Genomic DNA, 20,754 nt, shown 5'->3' on the forward strand with positions numbered 1-20,754 from the left:
TTACTACTATTACTGTACTTATCCATCTACTTCTGGTACTTCTTCACATAGGGCAATAACCTTGACACTAGCACAGATGGGGAGACTGACGCATAGTTGGAATCGTGTGTGTCACGGTTTATCCAACAATGAAGCGACGGTAGGTGATGGCGGGGGCCAGCTGCACATGGCCGAAACAACCTTGTGCTATAGGGGATCAATCGCAAACGGTCAAAACAACCTTGTGCTATAGGATCGATCGCATGCGGTTTACTAGTAAGAATTGTGCAAACTATCGGGGTAACCATTGTACATGGTGGATAAACCTGGTTACATGTGTGTTTTTGTGTGGCCTAGAACACATGGTTTCTAAGCACTAATCATATGTTTTTGGTGGTCCATGGAACATATGTTTACTAATGTGCAAAGTTGAAACCAACACATGAGGCTAAATTCAACAGACTTAAATCCCTGCAAATAAGTAAATGATCCAAAATTAAACACACGGAATATATGACACACAACACAATTAACATTCATCAAAATATATGTTGACATTTTTTTTTCGAAATGGGGGATATATCACCCCAGCTTCTGCATCCAAAGGATGCACACGGCTTTTTTTACTAAATTATTCACAAAACCTTACAAGAACAATACAAAAGATCAAAGCCACCAAACTAAACCTACAGTGGGATGAAGGGGGTGACAATACACCAACTCATATCATCCAAAAAACCAAAATGCCTTCCCAAACCGCCCAATAGCAGGTGAGAAGCACATCTCTCAGTTCCTCGACTCCATCTTCAAGAGAGATCATCGCATTAACCTTGCAAGACCTGCCGTCGATGCCACCATGACGCCAGACGGCTTCACCATCCTGCACGCATACATCATCACGCATCTGTCGTCGATACCCTGTATCACCATGCCACCGAGACTCAACGCCAACAATGTGGTAGATGAATACCACTCCACCAACATCCGCCAGCATCCAGCAGCTGCTCCAAAGACGATGCCCCAAGAGGTACAACGACGCAGCTAGCGCCACCATCGTCCGATCCGGGAGACCCAGATCTAGGGTTCCCCCCGAGCAGCACGAGTGAGTAGATGCAGGTTGCGACGACGATGCCTTCAAGAAGGTAACGACGCGTAACGTCGCCATCGCCCGCCACGACCGGGGTCGGAGCACGATTTTCACCGGCAGCCGCACATCTCCAACTCGTTGAGTGGGGTGACGAGACAAGCAAAGACGATGCATTCGACAAGGTAACGACGCCAAGCGACACCTCCATCGTCTGCCAAGACCGAGAGCGAAGCACGGTTTTCACCGGCTGCCCCATTAACCGAAACTCGTCGTCGACTGGATCTTCACTGTCGGAGATCTGTGTGGGATCCCAAGATCCCCCACCCCAGATCCCAACGAGGCCGTCCACCTCCGGGGAGGAGGTCGCCGCCGCCATGCCCGGGGCCGCCGCCTCGGCTTCCATGTGATGCGGACGTAGCATCCCGTCGCGCGGAGGAGAAGGCGCAACAGCCGGCCGCCTCCAGGCCCCAAGGCCAAGATCCGGTGACGCCACCACCGCCGCCGCCGATGCCGCACACCACCGCCACCAGAAGGATCAAGAGCGCCGCCCCACCCCCCATGATCGCACCCATCTGCAACCCCCGCCGCCGCCATGCCGCGCGGGCTTTGCCTGGCGACACCTTCGACGGCGGCGGCAAGGGGAGGGAGGAGGCTGGAGGGTCGGGCCGGAGGGACTCCCCGGAGTGGCGCGGCGCCGCCACCCGGGGGAGGGTTAGGTTGGGGAGGAGGCTGGAACGAATACCAAATATATGTTGACATCATCACACAATACATATTCACACAACACACTGATTACACATGCATGCAAATTGTCTATGTAACTAGCCAACTGAAAACTAGAACACTCCTAGCAAATTGTGTATGTAGCTAGCCAACTAGAACCAAGAGAACTCTTAGTTTTCCCAACATCCAACATACACAAACACAAGAAGCTTCTCTCCCTTCACAGGTAACATGGGTGGACAAAGAAGTCAACGAATTTTTCTCTAATATTAGTCATGCAACATCGTTCAGAAGAGCATTGTCCATCAAAGTTATCATCTGCGCGTATATAGGTTTGGATTGATTGTTTGTATGGTAAAAAGACACAAAATCTTAATGTGTAGATAGAATTACCAATAGTAGGTGCCGTCTGGTATCTTTCCCACTATAAATTGGTGTGAGCTTAATCATGTCTTAGCCAACATGATATTTTTTGGTTAGTCCCTTGCCATCTAAAAGAAATAAACATTGATACCTTGTGATTGAGGACACCAAAATCAGGTTACAATAATTAGTCAATTAGAAAATTGGTAAGAAAACTAATCCCATCTAAGCAATATTTCTAACTCCAAGTTATTATATGCTCTTTATTCAGTTTGGCACATGATTTTTTTATGCACAAACAAGGTAATATAAATATCAACAAACATGTTTTCCCAACTTGAGGACATATAATCTATTTTTACCAACTTTAGCTCATGTAATATGTTTTTAATTAACTTTACCATATTGAATCTACTTTATCAACTTTAGCACTTATAATCTGGTTTTTATCTACCCCTTCCATTCCTAGATATACACCATTTTTTTTTTGAGAAAAAATCCACAATATAAGGTGTATTTTGTTGCACCACTTATCTAGACAATTTTTTTTTTGAAGAGATTAGTTTATGTTTTCTTATATTATGCAAAGTCCTCTATTTTCTCACGTTAATTGTTCAGTGGTAATCTCACCGAAAACTGGTGTATTTTTTCCTCAACGTGCGTTCTTTAATTTCGTGCCAAAAACTATATGGTTTATATTAAGGAATGGGGGGAGTAATTCACAACATATACTATATATGTAGTGTATAATTAAATATAGCACAACTTCATTACGCAGAATTACATTTACAAACTATAGACATAAAGAGCAAACATTTAGGTTTCAGTATATTACATGATGATCAGATATGTGAAGGAAAGGTCCAACTTTGTTGGTTTGCATATCTCTTCAGCAACACACTTGCTTCTAAGAGTGATGTCCCCATCATGGATAGGGCAAAAAAAAAAAAATAGCCATGGCAAAGAATCTTCAGTCATCACAAGGTAGTACTACCTTTCCTACTCTTGCTAACACTTCTGATTATAGTATCTTAGACATTGCTAGCAAGGTAGGGATTGATCTTGGTACTACTTTGGACATGATATATACAAACCTAGCTTTGATAAGAGAACAAGAGCATGTCAGGGTAAACATTTTCTTGAGCAAAGAAGAGGACCCTGAAAAAATGGAATATCCAACAGACATGGACAACCAGCCAGATGTTGTTGACCAAGTTCTATTGGATATTCTAAAAATGGGTAAATAAGATTGTGTGGTTCTAACAGACAATCTGGTCACTACATATATTAGTGGAGAGAAACAGAAGATGGGGGAGAGGGTGACTCCTGTGGAGTTTCACTGCAAAACCCCCATTAAATCTAAGATGATGTGTAGGAAGGGGAAAAAGAAAGATTTAAAATGATTAGTGGTCTTACATGGAATAGTAGAGGTACAGGGGAAGAAATGAAGAAGAGTTATATTAGATAAAACATAAAAGACCACAAACTTGACTTTGTTGGCATACAAGAAACAGTGAGGCAAGAATACCCCATTAAATTTCTTATAAGGAAATAAGTGGGGGATCTGAGTTCCACTGGGATGGTATTCCTGCAAGGGGAAGGTCTGGTGGAATTTTTTTGGGAGTTAGTAAAGAAACCTATGATGTGGTGGAAAAGCAAAAAATAGGTTTATTTTGTTAGATTTCTCATAGCAAGCAAAATAGACAACTTTACATGGAACTTAGTGGTGGTATATGGTGATGCACAATAAGATGGCAAAGCCAACTTCCTAGTAGAATTGGTGAATGTCATTAGAAGCTCTATATATCCTATTTTGATCACTAGAGATTTTAATATGACAAGAAAAGATAGTGAGAAAAATAAGCCAGGGGATATAACAGATGGAGCCTCCTGTTTAATGCTGTAATTGAACAGGGTGGTCTGATGGAGATAAGCCTTTCGGGTAGGAAATTCACTTGGTGTAACAACCATGAAGATCCCACTTATGAACTATTGGACAGAGTTCTTGTTTCTCCATCATGGGAGAAAAAATCCCCATTGGTGTGTGCAACAACTCTCCCCAGTGAGTTACCTGATCACACTCCCATTTTGATCAAATCAGGGGACAGGCCCAAGACACGGTCTACTTTTAGATTTAAAAATTGCTGGTTCTTGAGACATGACCTCCAATAAATAATTAAAAGGCCGGGTGTGGAACAAAACTTACTTGGGAGACAAGAACATGATATATGGCAAAAAAGATTTGAATGTCTTAGGAAAACTTTGAAAGGATGAAATTTGAATATTGAGGGGGAATATAAGAGGAAGAGAGGAGCTTTAGCAGTACAACTAGATGAAATTGATAAAAAAAAAGGAAGTTGTATGCTTTAATACATTCAGAGATAGAGGTTAAAAATATGTTACAGAATCAATTAAAAACATTATTAAGGAAGAGGAAATCAAGTGTATTCTCACTATTAAAGAAGTCGTCATGGCCGTTCGTATCATTGGTCGTGACGCTGGCCAAAGCGAACTATTCTTACAGATGGGAGATGAGTACAAAGTCGTGTTTGTTCGCCAGGAACTTGCGGCAGCAAAGAAATGAATGAATGGTTATGGTTAGATTTATAGTTCAAGTTTGATCACTACTAGTTTTTTTAGGGTACTGGTTAATTGTGGTGTTAAACTCGTCAGTTGTTCCTTTCTTGCATGAGAATTTAATCTATTGTCTCATCTTACATTCACTATTAATTAAGAATTTATGTTGAATATTGAGTCCACGTGGTTGCTCTTGGGAGATGCTATCTATAATATCTAAATTAGAGCAACCCACTAAATATATTTCTCTCAACATGCAAGCTATACACCTCATCAAGTTTCTAATTGGTTAACATCATTTCTCCTTTTGAACCATGTCATCAGTAACACGTTATTAGCTAGCTAGCAACCCACTAAGACAAGCTGGCCCGTCTATTGACATGAATGTGTGGCTCTCCATCAAATTACTTCTGTTGGTAGTGGCGTTTACTACACACACCACCCCCTCATAGTCTCACCCCAGTAGCAAACATTAATTGTTATTTTTCTGCTCTTACAGTGAGCCATATTATCAGAATTTACAATGAGCCACAATATCAGAATTATGGTAAGCAATTGGATTCGGTAGCCTGGTCAGACAACATCCAATTGTTCCGGACATGGAGAGTCTGTCCACTATCCAACATGCAGTAGTTTTAATGCCCACTAATTAACTTGGGGCACAGAATGAGTCTTCCGCCTTCAATCCAATTGATTTAACACATGTATCCACTCCTCTGCCACCGATTCATCACGCGCGTTTTCTTAGAGGAAATCCATCATTGTCTCCTTTTCATCTCTGAGTATAAATTAAGACGTAGGCCTCCTCCTTAGTCCCTGCAGGCGGTATACACCAGCCACAAGCAGGGGCTGGCCGCTGACATTCTTCTGTGGCGGCAGTGATCGGGAGATGTCAATTGTAAGCTGACCACTAATCTTTAATCTTCGATGTTACATAATTTGGATTAAATATTTCGATCTCAGGTTGTTTTCTTTTTTGCTTTTTTTTGCATGTTGGATGATCGGCATGACAAGTGACAAGTGCGGGCATGTTGTTTTGAGGACATGGCTGATTATCGGAGCGTTCAACGAGAATTAGTCGGGCAAGGTTGCCTGCCGTTTGTTTCAGTTCAATAAGAATAATTAGCCAAGGTACAAACTTTACTATTTGCAAGACTACTTTTTTCCTCTCTGCCGTTTGTTGCTTGCTTCAGCCTCTCCTTCACTCTACCAATGTATTTCCTTTGCCGTTCCCTTCTAGGTACAAGAGAGATTTGGTGTGCTAGCATGATATTTATTTCGGCTCAAGGTTGCAAGCTTCAGGAGAAGGATGAAAACTTAATTTTTACAACCTTCATATGTAGATTTATTTTGCAATTGGTGACCAACACTGATCAATTTAAACAGTACAGAAAGCATCAATGCATGATGATGAACCACGCTGCATTGGTTTAAGCCTCGGTTGTTCACACCATATAAACTGAATCTGTATTGGACAAGTAGGTTTTCAGAAGCGAAACTCAGGGTTGATGCTTCTCACAATATATGCAGAGCATGAGTCATCTTCAGAGTTTAGGTCATACTCTTAAGACCGCACTAACTCGATGAAATTTTTGTTAGACAACGTGTTTCTTGACAATTTATTTTACAGTCAGTGTTCTAAGTAGGTTTTTACAAGCGAAACTCAGCTTTGATGCTTCTAACAATATATGCAGAGCAGGAATCATCGTCAGAGTTCAGGTCATACTGTCTTTTTTTTTGAGAGGAAATAGCTGCGATTTTATTACGACAGGTCTGAATCAAGTACAATCTGGTTCCTAATACACAACGGAACTGAATCATACCACACATTACAAAGTTTATTAACGCAGCCTTCCTTAGCCAATAGATGCGCCGCCTTGTTCGCTGTACGCCGCACCGCTCTAACAGACGAATCGCCAAAACCCCGCAGAAGGGACTTGATCTCTTCGACCAATGGACCGTGAACTGATCGATCCTTCTCGTCCCGCGAAAGTTTAGCCGCCACCCCAGTACTATCTGTTTCCAGAATCACCTTAGATACCGGCATAGTCCGAGCAAGTTGAAGACCCAACCGACATGCTTGCAGCTCAGCTTCTTCAGCATCCAACACATGAGGGAAAAAATGGCTTGCTCCACCCACGAAGCTTCCATGGTGGTTTCTGATAACCACACCACCACCTCCATGTGCTTCTGAAGCTCGAAAAGCACCATCAGTATTAATCTTCACCCACTCCCAGTCCGGTTTGAGCCAGTGCTCATTCAGATTAACCGAGACAGAGGGCGCCAAAGTCTGGGCACTCTTCCACTCCTCAATACCTGCAACAGTGCGTGTCGCCACAGATTTCGGGTCCGCCAACTTCTGACTTTCTCTAGCATCATTCCGAGCCTGCCAGAGATTGTACAACATAGTGATCATCAAGGCTACATCATCATTCGAGGCCTTACCGATCCAGTCCAGAAGCCAGCCCTTGAGGTCCGAGTGATGTTGAAGCAATTTTGGAGGAGCAGCTAACTGACTTTGTGATAACTCGAACAGGCACAACCATGCCGACTGAGAATGAGGACAAGTCCAAAAACGGTGTACTGAGTTTTCAATTCTGCCGCACGCAAGACAGACAACGCCGTCCTTTATCTTCCGATGACTAAGCTCAGAACCCACCGCCAAACCGTTCTCCATCAGTCGCCAACAATGCACCTTCATCTTACCCGGGACCTGGGCGTCCCATAGAGCAAGCCACCCTTTATGTTCATCACAGGATCTCGATGATTCTCCCCTTCCCCTGGCCTGTTTCTTCCTTTGCACAGCTAGGTGGTACGCCGATCGCACTGAGAAGACACCATTCTTTGTATGATTCCATGCAAGAAAATCATCCTGACCAGACCGGCCCAGAGGTGTGCAGAGAATATCCTCTACATCCGAGGGAACAAAATATTTTCGCACCTCGCCTTCATCCCAACTTCCTCCCCCCGGAGCTAATAGGCAACTGACCAAGGTAGGCCTATCTTCCAGTAAACACCCCAGTGGGTGCTTGGCTCCCGTCCTAGGTATCCAATTATCATCCCAAACATTAATTTGGGATCCATCGCCAATTCTCCACACTAGACCCTCCCTTAGTAGCTGTCTACCATGGGTAATACTTCTCCAAGTATAAGAGGCTCTCTTGGGACATTTTGCATCCAGAAAAGAAGAGTGTCTGAAATATCTTGCCTTCAGAACTCTAGCACACAAGGAGTCTGGCTGTGTAATTATCCTCCACCCCTGCTTCGCTAAAAATGCTTGATTAAAACACTCATAATCCCTGAACCCCATTCCACCACTTTTCTTGTTTTTGCACATCCTGTCCCAACCAATCCAATGAACCTTCCTCCGACCATCTTTGTCACCCCACCAAAAATTTGACGCCACCGAACTCAGCTTCTTACATTGCGATTTTGTCAACTGAAAACAGCTCATTGCATAAGCCGGCACTGCCTGCAGGACCGATTTAACCAAGATTGTTTTCCCCTCCTTTGACAAACCTTGACCCTTCCACCCTTTTACCTTACTCCATGACCTCTCTGTCAAATATTTGAAAGACCCTTCTTTTGAGCGACCGACAACCGTGGGCAGTCCCAGGTATCTCTCTGATAGGGCCTCACAATGTATATTAATCTGGTCCTTTACACTCTGCTTCAACACTTCCTGACAGCCCGGCCCAAAAAAGATAGATGATTTCTGTAGATTCACCTTCTGCCCCGAACTTGCCTCGTAGTCATGGAGAATTTCTTTAAGAATTTGCATGCTTCTGTTTGTGGCCTCCAGGAACACCACACTATCGTCGGCAAAGAGCAAGTGAATGATATGTGGTCCACCCGCCCCAAATTTTACCCCCTGTAATTCATTTGCCATTTGGGCTTCCTTCAATAGAGCAGAAAAACCCTCCACGCAAAATAAAAATAGATAGGGTGAGATTGGGTCCCCCTGCCTCAGACCTCTCGTAGGGGAGAAAGGCTCGGACAAACCTCCATTTAGCTTTACTGAAAAACTGACCGACGTGAGGCATCGCATAATTTGATCCACCCACTGTTGGGCAAAACCAAGTTTCAGCATTACTTTCTCCAGAAAGATCCACTCCACCCTATCGTAGGCTTTAACCATATCCAGCTTAACAGCACATAAAGGTACTTTCCTCTTCCTTGTGCGGATGGCGTGAGTGCATTCATATGCGATGAAAACGTTATCCGTAATAAGTCTTCCCGGTACAAAAGCACTTTGCTCCTCAGAAATTAACACCGGCAGAACTTTCTTCAGGCGATTTGCCTCCACTTTGGAGGCTAACTTGTACAAAACATTACACAGCGAAATTGGCCTGAACTGAGATAGAGATTCTGGTGCCTGTACTTTTGGAATAAGGACTAACACAGTGTTATTAAAATCCGAAGGGCAGCCCCTTCCCGCCAAAAAATCGCGGACTGCCACACACACCTCAGTTTTAATTTTGGCCCAGTGGCGCTGAAAGAATAGGGCCGGCAGCCCGTCCGGGCCAGGGGCTTTTGTTGGGCCCATCTGAAATAGAGCTGTCTCTATCTCCTTGTCCGTAATAGCTGCAGTCAATTTGTCGTTCATCTCTGGGGTCACTGCAGTATCAATCCGATCCAAAATACGCTCCATATTAGCCGCTCCCTCAGAGGTGTAGAGGTTAAGGTAAAATGCCCGTGCCATTTCCCTCATCCCGTCATCCGTATCGCAGCGAGTCCCATCATCTTTCTTCAAAAAATGAACCGTGTTTTTCCGTCTCCTGTGAGAGGCACGGTTTTGAAAAAACCTTGTATTGCGATCACCCGATTTAAGCCACTCCTGCCTCGACCGCTGACGGTACATGACTTCCTCCCTCTCGAACATCTCATGGAGTTGGCGCTCGAGCTCTCGAACCTCTAGCATCGAGTTAGACGCCACGGCCTGCTCTTTTGCTTCATATAACTTCGCGCGCAATCTCCTTATTTCTTTCTGGACAGAACCAAACGAGTTGCAACTCCATCTCTTCAGCTGAGCAGAGACATCCTTTAACCTGTTCCATAAACCATTGAGCCCAGGACCATGAAACTCACTATCAGCCCAAGCTGTATCAACAGTATCATCATAAGTTGCATGCCGTGTCCACATCTCCTCAAACTGAAAACCCCTTGGGATAAACCTTCTGTTGCTTGGAGTAGACTCCACACGGATCAGCAATGCTAAATGATCTGATTCCTCCACCATGATATGCTCCACATGCGTCATCGGAAACAAGTGCAAGAATTCTTCGGAGCAGGTAGCTCTGTCAAGCCGAGCCTGAACATTTGCTACACCTTCCCTTCTGTTGTCCCAAGTGTACGGGTAGCCTGAGAAGCCTAGGTCTGTTAGACGGCAGTCCGTCAAACAGTTCCGAAAATTGTTCATTTGGCTCTCACTTCTCTCATTTTGACCCAGCTGCTCCTCTTGTGAAACAATTTCATTAAAATCTCCCGCACAAATCCAAGGGAGATCGTCCTGCGCCTTAAGATACCGAAGTACCTCCCAAGTCTTGCCCCTTAGTTCAGTCCTTGGCTCTCCGTAGATTCCAGTGAATCTCCAGGAACCCTCTGCCGTAGTAATTTTAGCATCGATATAATACTGACACCAAGGGCGAACTTCCACCTCCACACCATCTCTCCACCATAGGGCCAGCCCCCCACCCTTGCCCTTCCCTTCCACACATATACCATGCCTGAACCCCAGGCTCCACTGTAGACGATCCATAGTTCTCTTCTTTTGCTTAGTTTCGCATAGAAAAACCACCGCCGGGTTGTATGACCTAATCAGGTCACGCAGTTCGCCAACAGCCGAGTCCAACCCCAACCCCCGGCTGTTATGGCTTAAGAGATTCATTGTCCCCGGCGGCCCTGCCTCGCAGGGTCCGCCGCTGGAGTTTCCATTCTGTCAAACACCGAACCTCTCTGGCCATCCCGCCCTCCCATCGGGTCCTCCATTCTCTCGAAAATTGACGCTGTACGCTGACGTTTCCCAGCTGATTCAGAATGTCCTTCCTCCACCACCTGAACAGGAACCGGCAGCCACACTTGTTTTGGACCTCGCTTCCTAGAACCCAGTGGTACTGTAGGATTTGATTGGCTTGCCACCGACGCCTGAGCTCTCGACCTGCACTGAAAGGTCCCACGGTTTCCCTTGTGATTCTCTTTCACAACCTGGGCCGTGTCGCCCATCCTTTCTTTCTCTCTCGCCCAGTGGCGGTCGTCTGAACTCGCTGCAGCACATGCTTCACCCCTGACCTCGCCTCGTGGCTCATACGCGCCAGTGCGCGACGAGCTGGACTGGGAAAAGTCACGTGGCAGATTACGGCGTGGAGGCACGTCACGGATGGACACACCACCACGTCCATAGCCATCATACTCATAAGACCTGTTGCCGTAGCTACTCGACGACACCGACGGTCGAGCTGGGGCCGCCGGCTTGAAGCCCTTGCGTGGAGAAGCTCTGAGCCATTCTCCCCACTGTGGTTTCACATCCTCCTCCTTTGCAGCCGTGCAGCCCTCCACTGGATGCACCAAACAACCACAGTCGAAACAAAAGTGAGGGACTTTCTCATACTTCAGATCAAACCAGGAGCCCTCCACATCATCTTCAGACCGCCTGACACTCACACCACGCAGCAAAGGCTGATCCACCCGGACTGTTGCTCTAATACGTAGGTCCTTGCCCCATGCATAGCCATCTTCATCCACGTCCACTGAAATAAACTTGCCAACCCAATTACCAAATAATTCCCCATAGACTCTGTTCATCATATCCATCGGCAGATCGAGCACGCGAACCCAGATATCCATGGAGTTAAACACCATATCTGAAGGCCGTACCGATCCAACCCAATCCTTCAAGAGCACTGCGTTGAAATCAAATTGCCACGGACCATTCTTTGCGACATGCTTTCTATCCCCTTCTGAAGAGAACCTTACCACAAATCTGTTATCTCCAATGTCGCGGAAGGTCGCCGGTCTGTGCAGTCCCCAAGCACGCTGCATTGCCTTTTCTAATGCCCCGATCACCAGCTTTCTCGGCGAGCAAACCATGCCCACCATTGCCCACCTTGGATGTGGGATCTGAGACGAATCTGCGCCTCTGATGATCAGGCCCGTCGCTTCCTTCTCCGTCAGCAGAAGATCTCCCATCTTCGCTGACAAACCGGCTGCCAGATCGTCCGCTCCTGCCTTCGCCGGTGACCTCGACGGCGTCCTAGCCGGACGCCCTCCCCGGGCCACAGCTCTTGCCGGAGAAGCCATGGAACCGAAGCACTCCCCCCACGCGCCTCCGCACCGTAGGGAAGACACCCACCACCGCGCAGAACAGATCTTGCCGTCAAGATCGAGTCCCGCCGCCGATCACAACCACCCTTCAGGAGAAAACCCTAGCCCTACCACGATCGCCCGCTGATCGCCTCTAGAGAACTTTCCGCCTGTTGGTGGACCCGCTTTTTCCTTCAATTTGTTTGTTATACGCAACCAACTCTCAGGTCATACTGTCAAAGTGTCAAGAATGCACTAACTCAATATATATGGGTATTGTGGTCATATTATTTACTTACAAACATCTTTTTTTGCAAATTACATTTTGACGCATTGTATCGTACGAAAGTTATGAAATCTGCTAATTATTAGCCCTATCAAACACAACTTTGTCTAAATTTGTGTATTTTAGCATTTCTCTACGCAACACATTATCCTTTATCAATTCAACTCTGGTCATAACTATTTTCATCTGATTTTCAACTTAACAATATATGTACCAAAATAGTGCACATTGTAAAATTGTAGGATAGAATACACAGTAGCATTGGATTTTGCCCCATAATTGGAATCATTGGCTCTAAATTTACATGGCTTCTATAAATAACTATTTTTGGTTTTTAACAACTTTCATCATTCAAATGTTTATTGATAATTCCGCAGCAATGCGCGGGGTATCATCTAGTTTTATACATGTCATCAACCAGTGGTGCTAAACTTTAGACTACCCACAATAAGAATTATCATGCATCTCATACATGCAAAAAGTGATGCGGCAGTGTAATTAAAGATGAGAGAGAGGATTGTAGTATCATGGGTAGATACCGTATCATAGCACGTAGTACTAAAAAATTTAATGTCAACATAGATTTGTATTGACATTCTACAAATCAATTAATATAAGAAGACTATGATACTAATAAGGATGCTGGAGCTCGATCCCCATCTCGGCAAGGCCACTTGTGGCGGCGCCGGCGAGCTGCTGACCTGGTTTCCTCTCAGATCTGCGGATCGGGGGAGGGTGGATTCCCCAGGCACGGTCGATTTTCGACCATGCCGTGGAGTTTGCGGAGTCTGTTCTGGAGTCGGAGGAGTGCTGATGTTGTTGCCTTCTCCTCGGCCGGCCGTGGTGGCGAGGGAGAGGAAGGAGATGGTACCACTGTCTTCCTTTTTAGGGTTTGTGTTCTTCTGGTGGCTTGCGGCTATCACGTCTTGCAGCTTCTTCTGGCCGGCCTTGGTGGCGAGGGGAGGAGGCGGTCCGACGTGGCGACGCCAAAATCGGCCAGATGGTCGGGAGAAAGACCCTTCTTTCCTCCTTGTCGGTATGATTTGATGCTGCTGTTTTTCTTCCTCCTCGGCGCTGATGCTGGAGGGAGTTCCTGGTTTGCCCGGGCGGATGGCCCGGCCGAAGTGCTGGACCGGTCGGTTGACTTGAGTTCCCTTCCTTCCGGAAGGGACACTTTTCGCGGTACTCAAAGCCAAAGATGGCGACGGCTGCTGCAGGCGTGTTGGATTGGTGTCCATGCCTTCTCGGCACTGGTGTCAAGGAAGGAGGAAGCAGCGTGGTGGCAATTGCACCGTGGTCGAAGATGATGACCTGCTTGCGCTTGGTTGTAGTTCTTTCTGCAGGGGTCTTCTCTCAAGTTTATGGGATGATGACACAGGGCTCCGGAGATCTTCATGGGCTATGGTGGTCTTAGGGTGTTCTAGGTGTTTTTGGTCCTTTGTATTTGTGTTTCTCTGTGCTTGTAAGGGTCAACAACTTTGTATCTTTCCGTGATATTAATGCAGAGAAATTCTCAAAAAAAAATGTAGTAGTATCATACTCATGATATTTCTATATGATACTATACATTGTGATTAGTCTTATATGTGTTCAGTTTAAAAGAAATAGTATTTTTTACAGTCTGATCGTGTTTATGATTCACATACTAGTTAAAAAGCATATCACAACAAGTCTGATCGTGTTTAATCAGTCTCAAGTGGAAGAATGTTTTTTTCTCAACTCGAAATAAGACGGAGCCTACAAAAGCCCTACTCCTAGCATAATCTCACGCTGACCAAACAAGGGAATGGGAATTAAAGTATATTTCTCATTCGGCATCCCAACTCTCTCCCATTCCCCATCCCTTGCGTTGCCAAACAGATTTTGATTTGCACACTTTTCTTCGAAGTGTTTATTATTTGTCAAACAGTGAGATATAAAATGGCAAATGATAGAAGTGCAAAGAAAAATATGACAAACTGTAAAATTTCCCAAGAGAAAGAAAGGGAGAGTCGTCGTGGGTCGTGGAGAGCAGGAGAGGGGAAGAAGAAGAAGAAAGACACTGCGCGTGCGCAGGGCAGGCAGATCCACGCACGCACGCGCCACCCCACCATTCCTCCGAACCCTCCCTCCCCGTCCTCACCTGCGTCCGCAGATCTCTCTCCCCTCCCGCCGCGCCGCCGCGCCGTTTCTTCCCATCCTCCATGAAGTGCGTCCGCTCCGGGGCTCTTGATCTCCGGTGCCAGGGGAAGGTCTTCGGCTCGGCGACGTGAGTACCGTCTATTGCTCCTCGCCATCCCTGTTGTCGAATTATGTTTCCTCCTTGATCTGGGCGGAGGGGTTTGGCGCCAACTGGGAATATTTCTGATGATCCAGTCGTAAACTAGTGCAAAACGATTTCTTTTTGTGGAAATTCGATTCGCCTGCCATGCCATCGTGTAGACAAAACTCGACACAGAAGCCTATACTCACTTTCCTGATTGTGTACAACACAGAAGTTCAAAGGCTTGCTAAGATATATGATTGATCAGTTAAGAAGCTATACTGCTTAAAGAATCACTCTCTCGGTAGATAGGTTATAATTGAATCTGTAATATATTGGGTCATACTGTCATTGTCAGATCAATCTAGCTTCTGCTAGTTTTTTGAGATGCGCTCAAGCCTATACTCACTTTCCTGATTGTGCTACCATTCACAGGTCATGTGGTAAAGCTGGTTGTTCTACGAATCTTGCTGGTTCTGCCGAACAGAACTTGCACGCCAAGGCTAAGCATTTGCAGTTGTCAGCAAGTGGAACATCCAGCTTGGTTCACAGAGGTCCAGTGCTTAAACATCAGCACAGTCTTGCTGTGAGATCCGCCGCTGCTGCGGATGCATACACTACTTTCGATGAAAATGTCAAGGGTGTAACTTCGCATGCTGTTGAAGAAAAGGTTGGAGTACTGCTGTTTAATCTTGGTGGTCCAGAGACCCTCAATGACGTTCAGCCGTTTCTGTTCAACCTATTCGCTGATCCAGTAAGTGACCGTTCCACATGCTCGTAGTTTTGATTGCCAATGCAACCTCACACGTTCCTTGTTAATTATGTGTAGCCGATGCTTGTTATTTTTGGTAGTTAGCTTTATTCCCTTGGAGATATAATCCTTCCAGTAGAGATTAACTTGCCTAGATATAGAGATTTTCTGTTAGGAGGTGTCATGTCGTCCCTATAAGGTTTAGTAAGATGGGGGTGGGATTAGACCTCTTCACTTACAAATGGAATGCGTTTGAGTCCATATCTTCTATCCATTTGAAGTGATTGAGTCAGAACATGGTGTACCCAAACAAGCTGTATAAGGGATAGCCATGTATCAATTATGGATTAGATAATACAAAGAAGTATTTCTGTACTGTGTAAAGTTCATCATCGAACTCTATGGTCTCTTTTGTAGGCCATTCTTCGCACCGTAGATATCCTAATGTGAACCACATAGCCCTATCTGTTTCTTAATTATTTTATAATTTCTGTACTTTTCAGTTCAGTACTTCAACAATGTATCCTCTTGACTTACTTTTTACTACCCAGGATATCATTCGTCTCCCTAGGCTGTTCAGATTTCTCCAAAGACCACTGGCCAAACTTATCTCTACTCTTAGAGCTCCTAAGAGTAAAGAGGCGTATGCTTCAATTGGTGGTGGATCACCTCTGCGGAGAATTACAGACGAGCAGGTAAAATTTCACCAGTCTAACAGAACTTGGAACTTTTTGTGTTTATCTAATATATACTTATGACTTAACAGCTTTGCCAGACACTTGTTAAACCATGCAACTTCCATCACAGTTACATCTCATTTCAGCTTAGAAGGGACTAAGGGAGTTAGTGCATCCCAACTGAATTACTTTAATTTCAGGCAAATGCTTTGAAGATTGCACTAAAAGAGAAGAATATGGAAGCAGATATATATGTTGGAATGCGGTATTGGTACCCATTCACTGAAGAAGCCTTCGATCAGGTTAAAACTCCTCCCTCATCAATTTAAGTGCCTTTAAATCCATGGTAGTTTCTTGGTTTTTTGTTTAATTATTCATCCATGGTAGTTAATGCATACCAATATTCTAGTTTTGAAATCTTGTTGTAGCCATGCTTTTAATATTCATTTTATATAACTGTATTTTACTTTCTTGAATTTGACTATGAGTTTGGTCATACGCCTTGCAACATTCGTTATCAGTGATAATCCTTTTATAGTTTGGTTTTATCTAATTGATTCCAAGTTTTTAACTGAGGCGTTAGTGGTCTATTACTCTTTTGATTGATGATAGATCAAGAAGGATAAAATTACGAAGCTTGTGGTTCTTCCACTATACCCTCAGTACTCCATATCGACAAGCGGGTCAAGCATCCGTGTTCTCCAAAACATTGTCAAGTATGCAATTGCCTTATCTTATGAAATCTCATCTTTCAGACTATTTAGAACCTGAAATTCTAATACGGCATCATTCGTGCAGGGAAGATGCATTTTTTGCTGGTTTGCCGATTTCCATAATTGAATCATGGTACCAGCGGGAGGGATATGTGAAATCAATGGCGGACTTAATTGAGAAGGAATTAACAGTTTTTTCGAATCCTGAAGAGGTTTGCACATTTCCTTTCCATGTTTTGCTTCTGGCTTTCTCTTAAAATTCACATATTTTGGGTAGCTGTTCATCTGTTAGAATACTTGCAAAGGTTGCAGCATTGCCATTGATGTGTCGTACATTCTTTAGCATAGAAATTTACTTGGGCCCGTGGTTTTGTATTTTTACCCATTACAGGCACCTAACTCTGGAGTCTGGGCAGAAATAAGTAATTAAATCATATGATGTGTTTGTATCTAAAATCTCAGCATAACCATTAGCCCGCTTTTGAGAGGGTGGTATAATGCATTATGCTGTCACTGTGCCAGTACTCATTCAAAATGAGGAAATAACTATGAAATTGTACTAGAGAGGCATATTAAATGTGTTACTAGCATATCATGACACTTGTGAATACTGAAGTATGCCGGGCACCTTAAAAATGACCTGGAAAGAGAAAGATGCAGTATCCTGATAAAGTAATCACCAAAATAATACTGGCAGTCTATGAGATCACTGTAACATTCTTAGCAGATACCATTGTACAATATTTCCGGTTAATTGGTTAGATTTTACAGGTAGTAGCTACAAAAGGTAGATCTGTGATTGAGCACATGAAAACTATATAAATAGTTTTCTCATAGAAGATACTCCTGTGATATTTTATGCTGTGTTACTTCTATGAACTTTTTACTATGAATACTACTGCACATTGAAGAGTATGTTGATATCTGAAATGATATCTATTTTGTAAGTGCAACTCAGGCACTACCATTTCTTATTGAATAATTAACAAACAGACTGTGATGTCCCTCTGACATTATGTCTCATAATTCGCAGGTTATGATATTCTTCAGTGCACATGGAGTACCACTTACTTATGTTCAGGATGCCGGAGATCCGTACAGAGATCAGATGGAAGACTGCATTGCTTTGATCATGGAGGAATTGAAATCTAGAGGAACATTGAATAACCATACTTTGGCTTACCAGGTACAGCCGTACGGGAACAAATAAACACTTGTTAACCACTGTTTCGAGTTATGAATGCATTTGTTTAGGAAATTCCAAGAATATTTAAGTGATCCTTTGTACTTTAAAACTAGAAACCGAATTTTGGCCATCTTACCCTACAAATCTACATGGTGGAACATCATGCAGTTGTGTTATTTCTCCTTTTACTTAATACTCCCGCATTAACCTTTCTACACATATGGCAGAGTCGTGTGGGACCAATTCAGTGGCTTAAGCCTTATACTGATGAAGTTTTAGTGGAACTTGGTCAGAAGGGTGTAAAGAGTCTCCTTGCTGTTCCAGTAAGGTAATCTTCAAATGTTCAATTATGCTTTACCAGTTTATGTATCTCTTTCTGTATACACCTGAACCACTTTGAAGTGCATATATTAGCTCCAGTATTTTCGATGCACCTTTATCTATTTCTGGTTATTAGGCCCCCTATTCACACCTAAACCAACTCAACTGCATATATTAGTTTCTGCCTTGTAGTATAATGCCATCATCAATCTCTATGGCTAGCTCCATATCTTCATTTACCTCAACTTGTTCATCATGTACCTGTGTGCTCCTTACATTGTTGTCACTTGCACAATCTTGTCAATCTTAATGGCCCAGTATACTTATGATTACGATTTTGTTTCATATAAACCACATAGTAATCGAGTGATTGTTGGTCAAAGACTTAATCTTAATGAGTCAAAATATGTCTTACATTTTGGGAGAGGTGGAGTATTTTGCACAGTACATTTTACACATCAAGATAATGATTATCTGGTATATTCTGTTAGGATCTTTTGATATCTAACTTGAGGCTGCATCTTTATGTCATACTCTTTTAATACTCCCTCTGATCCATAATAAGTGTCGTGGTTTTAGTTCAAATTTGACTAAAAATGAACTAAAACCACAACACTTATTATGGATCGGAGGGAGAAGTATATTATTGTCTTTCAGTCGCCATAATTTTTTGTTCGTTCTGTGCCATTCTTTCGACTATTGCTTACGTACTAATATAAAATTCAGCTTTGTGAGCGAGCATATCGAGACACTGGAAGAAATCGACATGGAGTACAGAGAGTTGGCTCTAGAGTCAGGCATTGAGAACTGGGGCAGGGTTCCAGCTCTTGGATGCACCTCATCCTTCATCTCGGACCTCGCAGATGCTGTTGTTGAAGCCCTTCCCTCTGCTTCCGCGTTGACAACCAGAAAGGTCAAGGGTACCGACTCTGACATGGACATGAGGCATTACCTGACGAAGATGTTCTTCGGCTCTGTCTTGGCCTTCTTCCTGCTGTTATCGCCAAGACTAGTTTCTGCTTTCAGGAACACTCTGCGGTGAGCTACTTTTTTTCAAGAAGCAGTAATGGTGCGTGCAGTTTTTTTGATGTGGATGCTCCGGGGTTAGCTATTTTGGTGATTGTAACTTGAAACCATATAGATTTAGTGTCGAATGATTTTTGATTTATTTGCTGTGGTGATCTGCCATAGTAGCAAGAAAGTCTGGGCGAGATAACAGAGTGTTTATGCACTTGAGTAACATAGTGCTACTTGACATGTAATCTTGGCCCCAACAGAGAACAGTTTTAATTACTAATATAATAAAACGATGAAATACACAATCCTTCTAGCTGTCTTATTTTCACAACTTGTGTTTCAAAATTCTAAATTATGCTTCGCTTCAAAGCTTTTCCTAATAATCGCGGTTTCTGTGGTGGCTTTCCTTAAAAAAAGTTGTTTTTTGTACTTCTTCTGACAATCCATATGCCTGTGGCCACCATGTTAAGTTGTTTCCATTACGGATTTCTACTAGTGAACGATAAATCAACAGATATCTCCGTAAGAAAGATGTGAATCACCCACAAACTTTTGGTCTCAAATTTCCCGAGTAGCTCTAGGTTAAAAATGGATGCATTGAATAAAAACACAGTGGACTCCCAACAAGGATCGAGAACATTCTAGATTCCGAGTGGCCATGCACTTATCACTCACAAACAAGATTTGCTAGGTGCAACCCTAAACCCTAAGATGCATGTGTTATTTGACGGCAATAACAAAAGAATCTAACATAGAAATAACTGAAAATGAAAGGTTGAACATCAAGAATTTTTCATTTTCATACGAGATATACAGTAGTACAAGAGGCTTGTTTCGCCTGATCTATCAGTTCAAGAACTAGTAAGGAAAGAACTACAAAGAACACGATGTAGGGCAACTACAAATAGATGGTGATCATGCACTTTCTGGTTCCTTCGCAGGATCGATCGTCAGAAGCAGGGTAGTAGACACAGCTCCCACCATGCCGCACCCCAGGCGGCACCGGGGGCAAAAATCCCATTTGACATACGAAGACTATGTGCTTTGGTTTTTCATTTTTTGATTTTTTTTAAATTTTTATGCCTATTTGAATCTTGGTCAAATCCTAGGTTTGACCAAGATTTAAACAAGTTTATAACATGAATATGAAAAGGTAAGCCTGGATCCTTCTCGGTCACTCCAAAATGAATCTTTTGGGAGGTTTTTGAAATTTCCATGTTTGAAACCCAAAACCACTTCTCTTCATTCTTGACTTCATAAGACAGAGTTTAGGGTTAGGGGTAGATACATGATTTTTCTGGTTTGAATATGTCTAGACCGTGTTTATCAACTTGAATGGTTACTATATGACATAAGAAGAATATGATCTTTGGTTTTTCATTTTTTGACTTTTTTTTTTAATTTTTATGCCCATTTGAATCTTGGTCAAATCCTATGTTTGACCAAGATTTAAACAAGTTTAAAACATGAATATGAAAAAATAAACATGTATCCTTCTTAGTCACTCCAAAATGAAGCTCTTGGGAGGTTTTT

At 43.5% G+C, this 20,754-nt stretch overlaps 1 protein-coding gene across 1 annotated transcript; it reads left to right on the forward strand.

Annotated features, from left to right (window-relative positions):
• Positions 1–14,333: 14,333 nt before the first annotated feature.
• On the forward strand, positions 14,334–19,528 carry LOC127299758 (ferrochelatase-2, chloroplastic). The gene is made up of 9 exons (XM_051329806.1): positions 14,334–14,562; positions 14,992–15,310; positions 15,859–16,002; positions 16,185–16,286; positions 16,597–16,700; positions 16,783–16,909; positions 17,731–17,883; positions 18,111–18,211; positions 18,931–19,528. The coding sequence occupies exons 1-9, from the start codon at positions 14,498–14,500 to the stop codon at positions 19,244–19,246; spliced, it is 1,431 nt and encodes a 476-aa protein (XP_051185766.1). The 5' UTR covers positions 14,334–14,497; the 3' UTR covers positions 19,247–19,528.
• Positions 19,529–20,754: the final 1,226 nt, after the last annotated feature.

Source organism: Lolium perenne, chromosome 5 (assembly GCF_019359855.2).
Source record: "Lolium perenne isolate Kyuss_39 chromosome 5, Kyuss_2.0, whole genome shotgun sequence".
NCBI classification, from domain to species: Eukaryota; Viridiplantae; Streptophyta; class Magnoliopsida; order Poales; family Poaceae; genus Lolium; species Lolium perenne.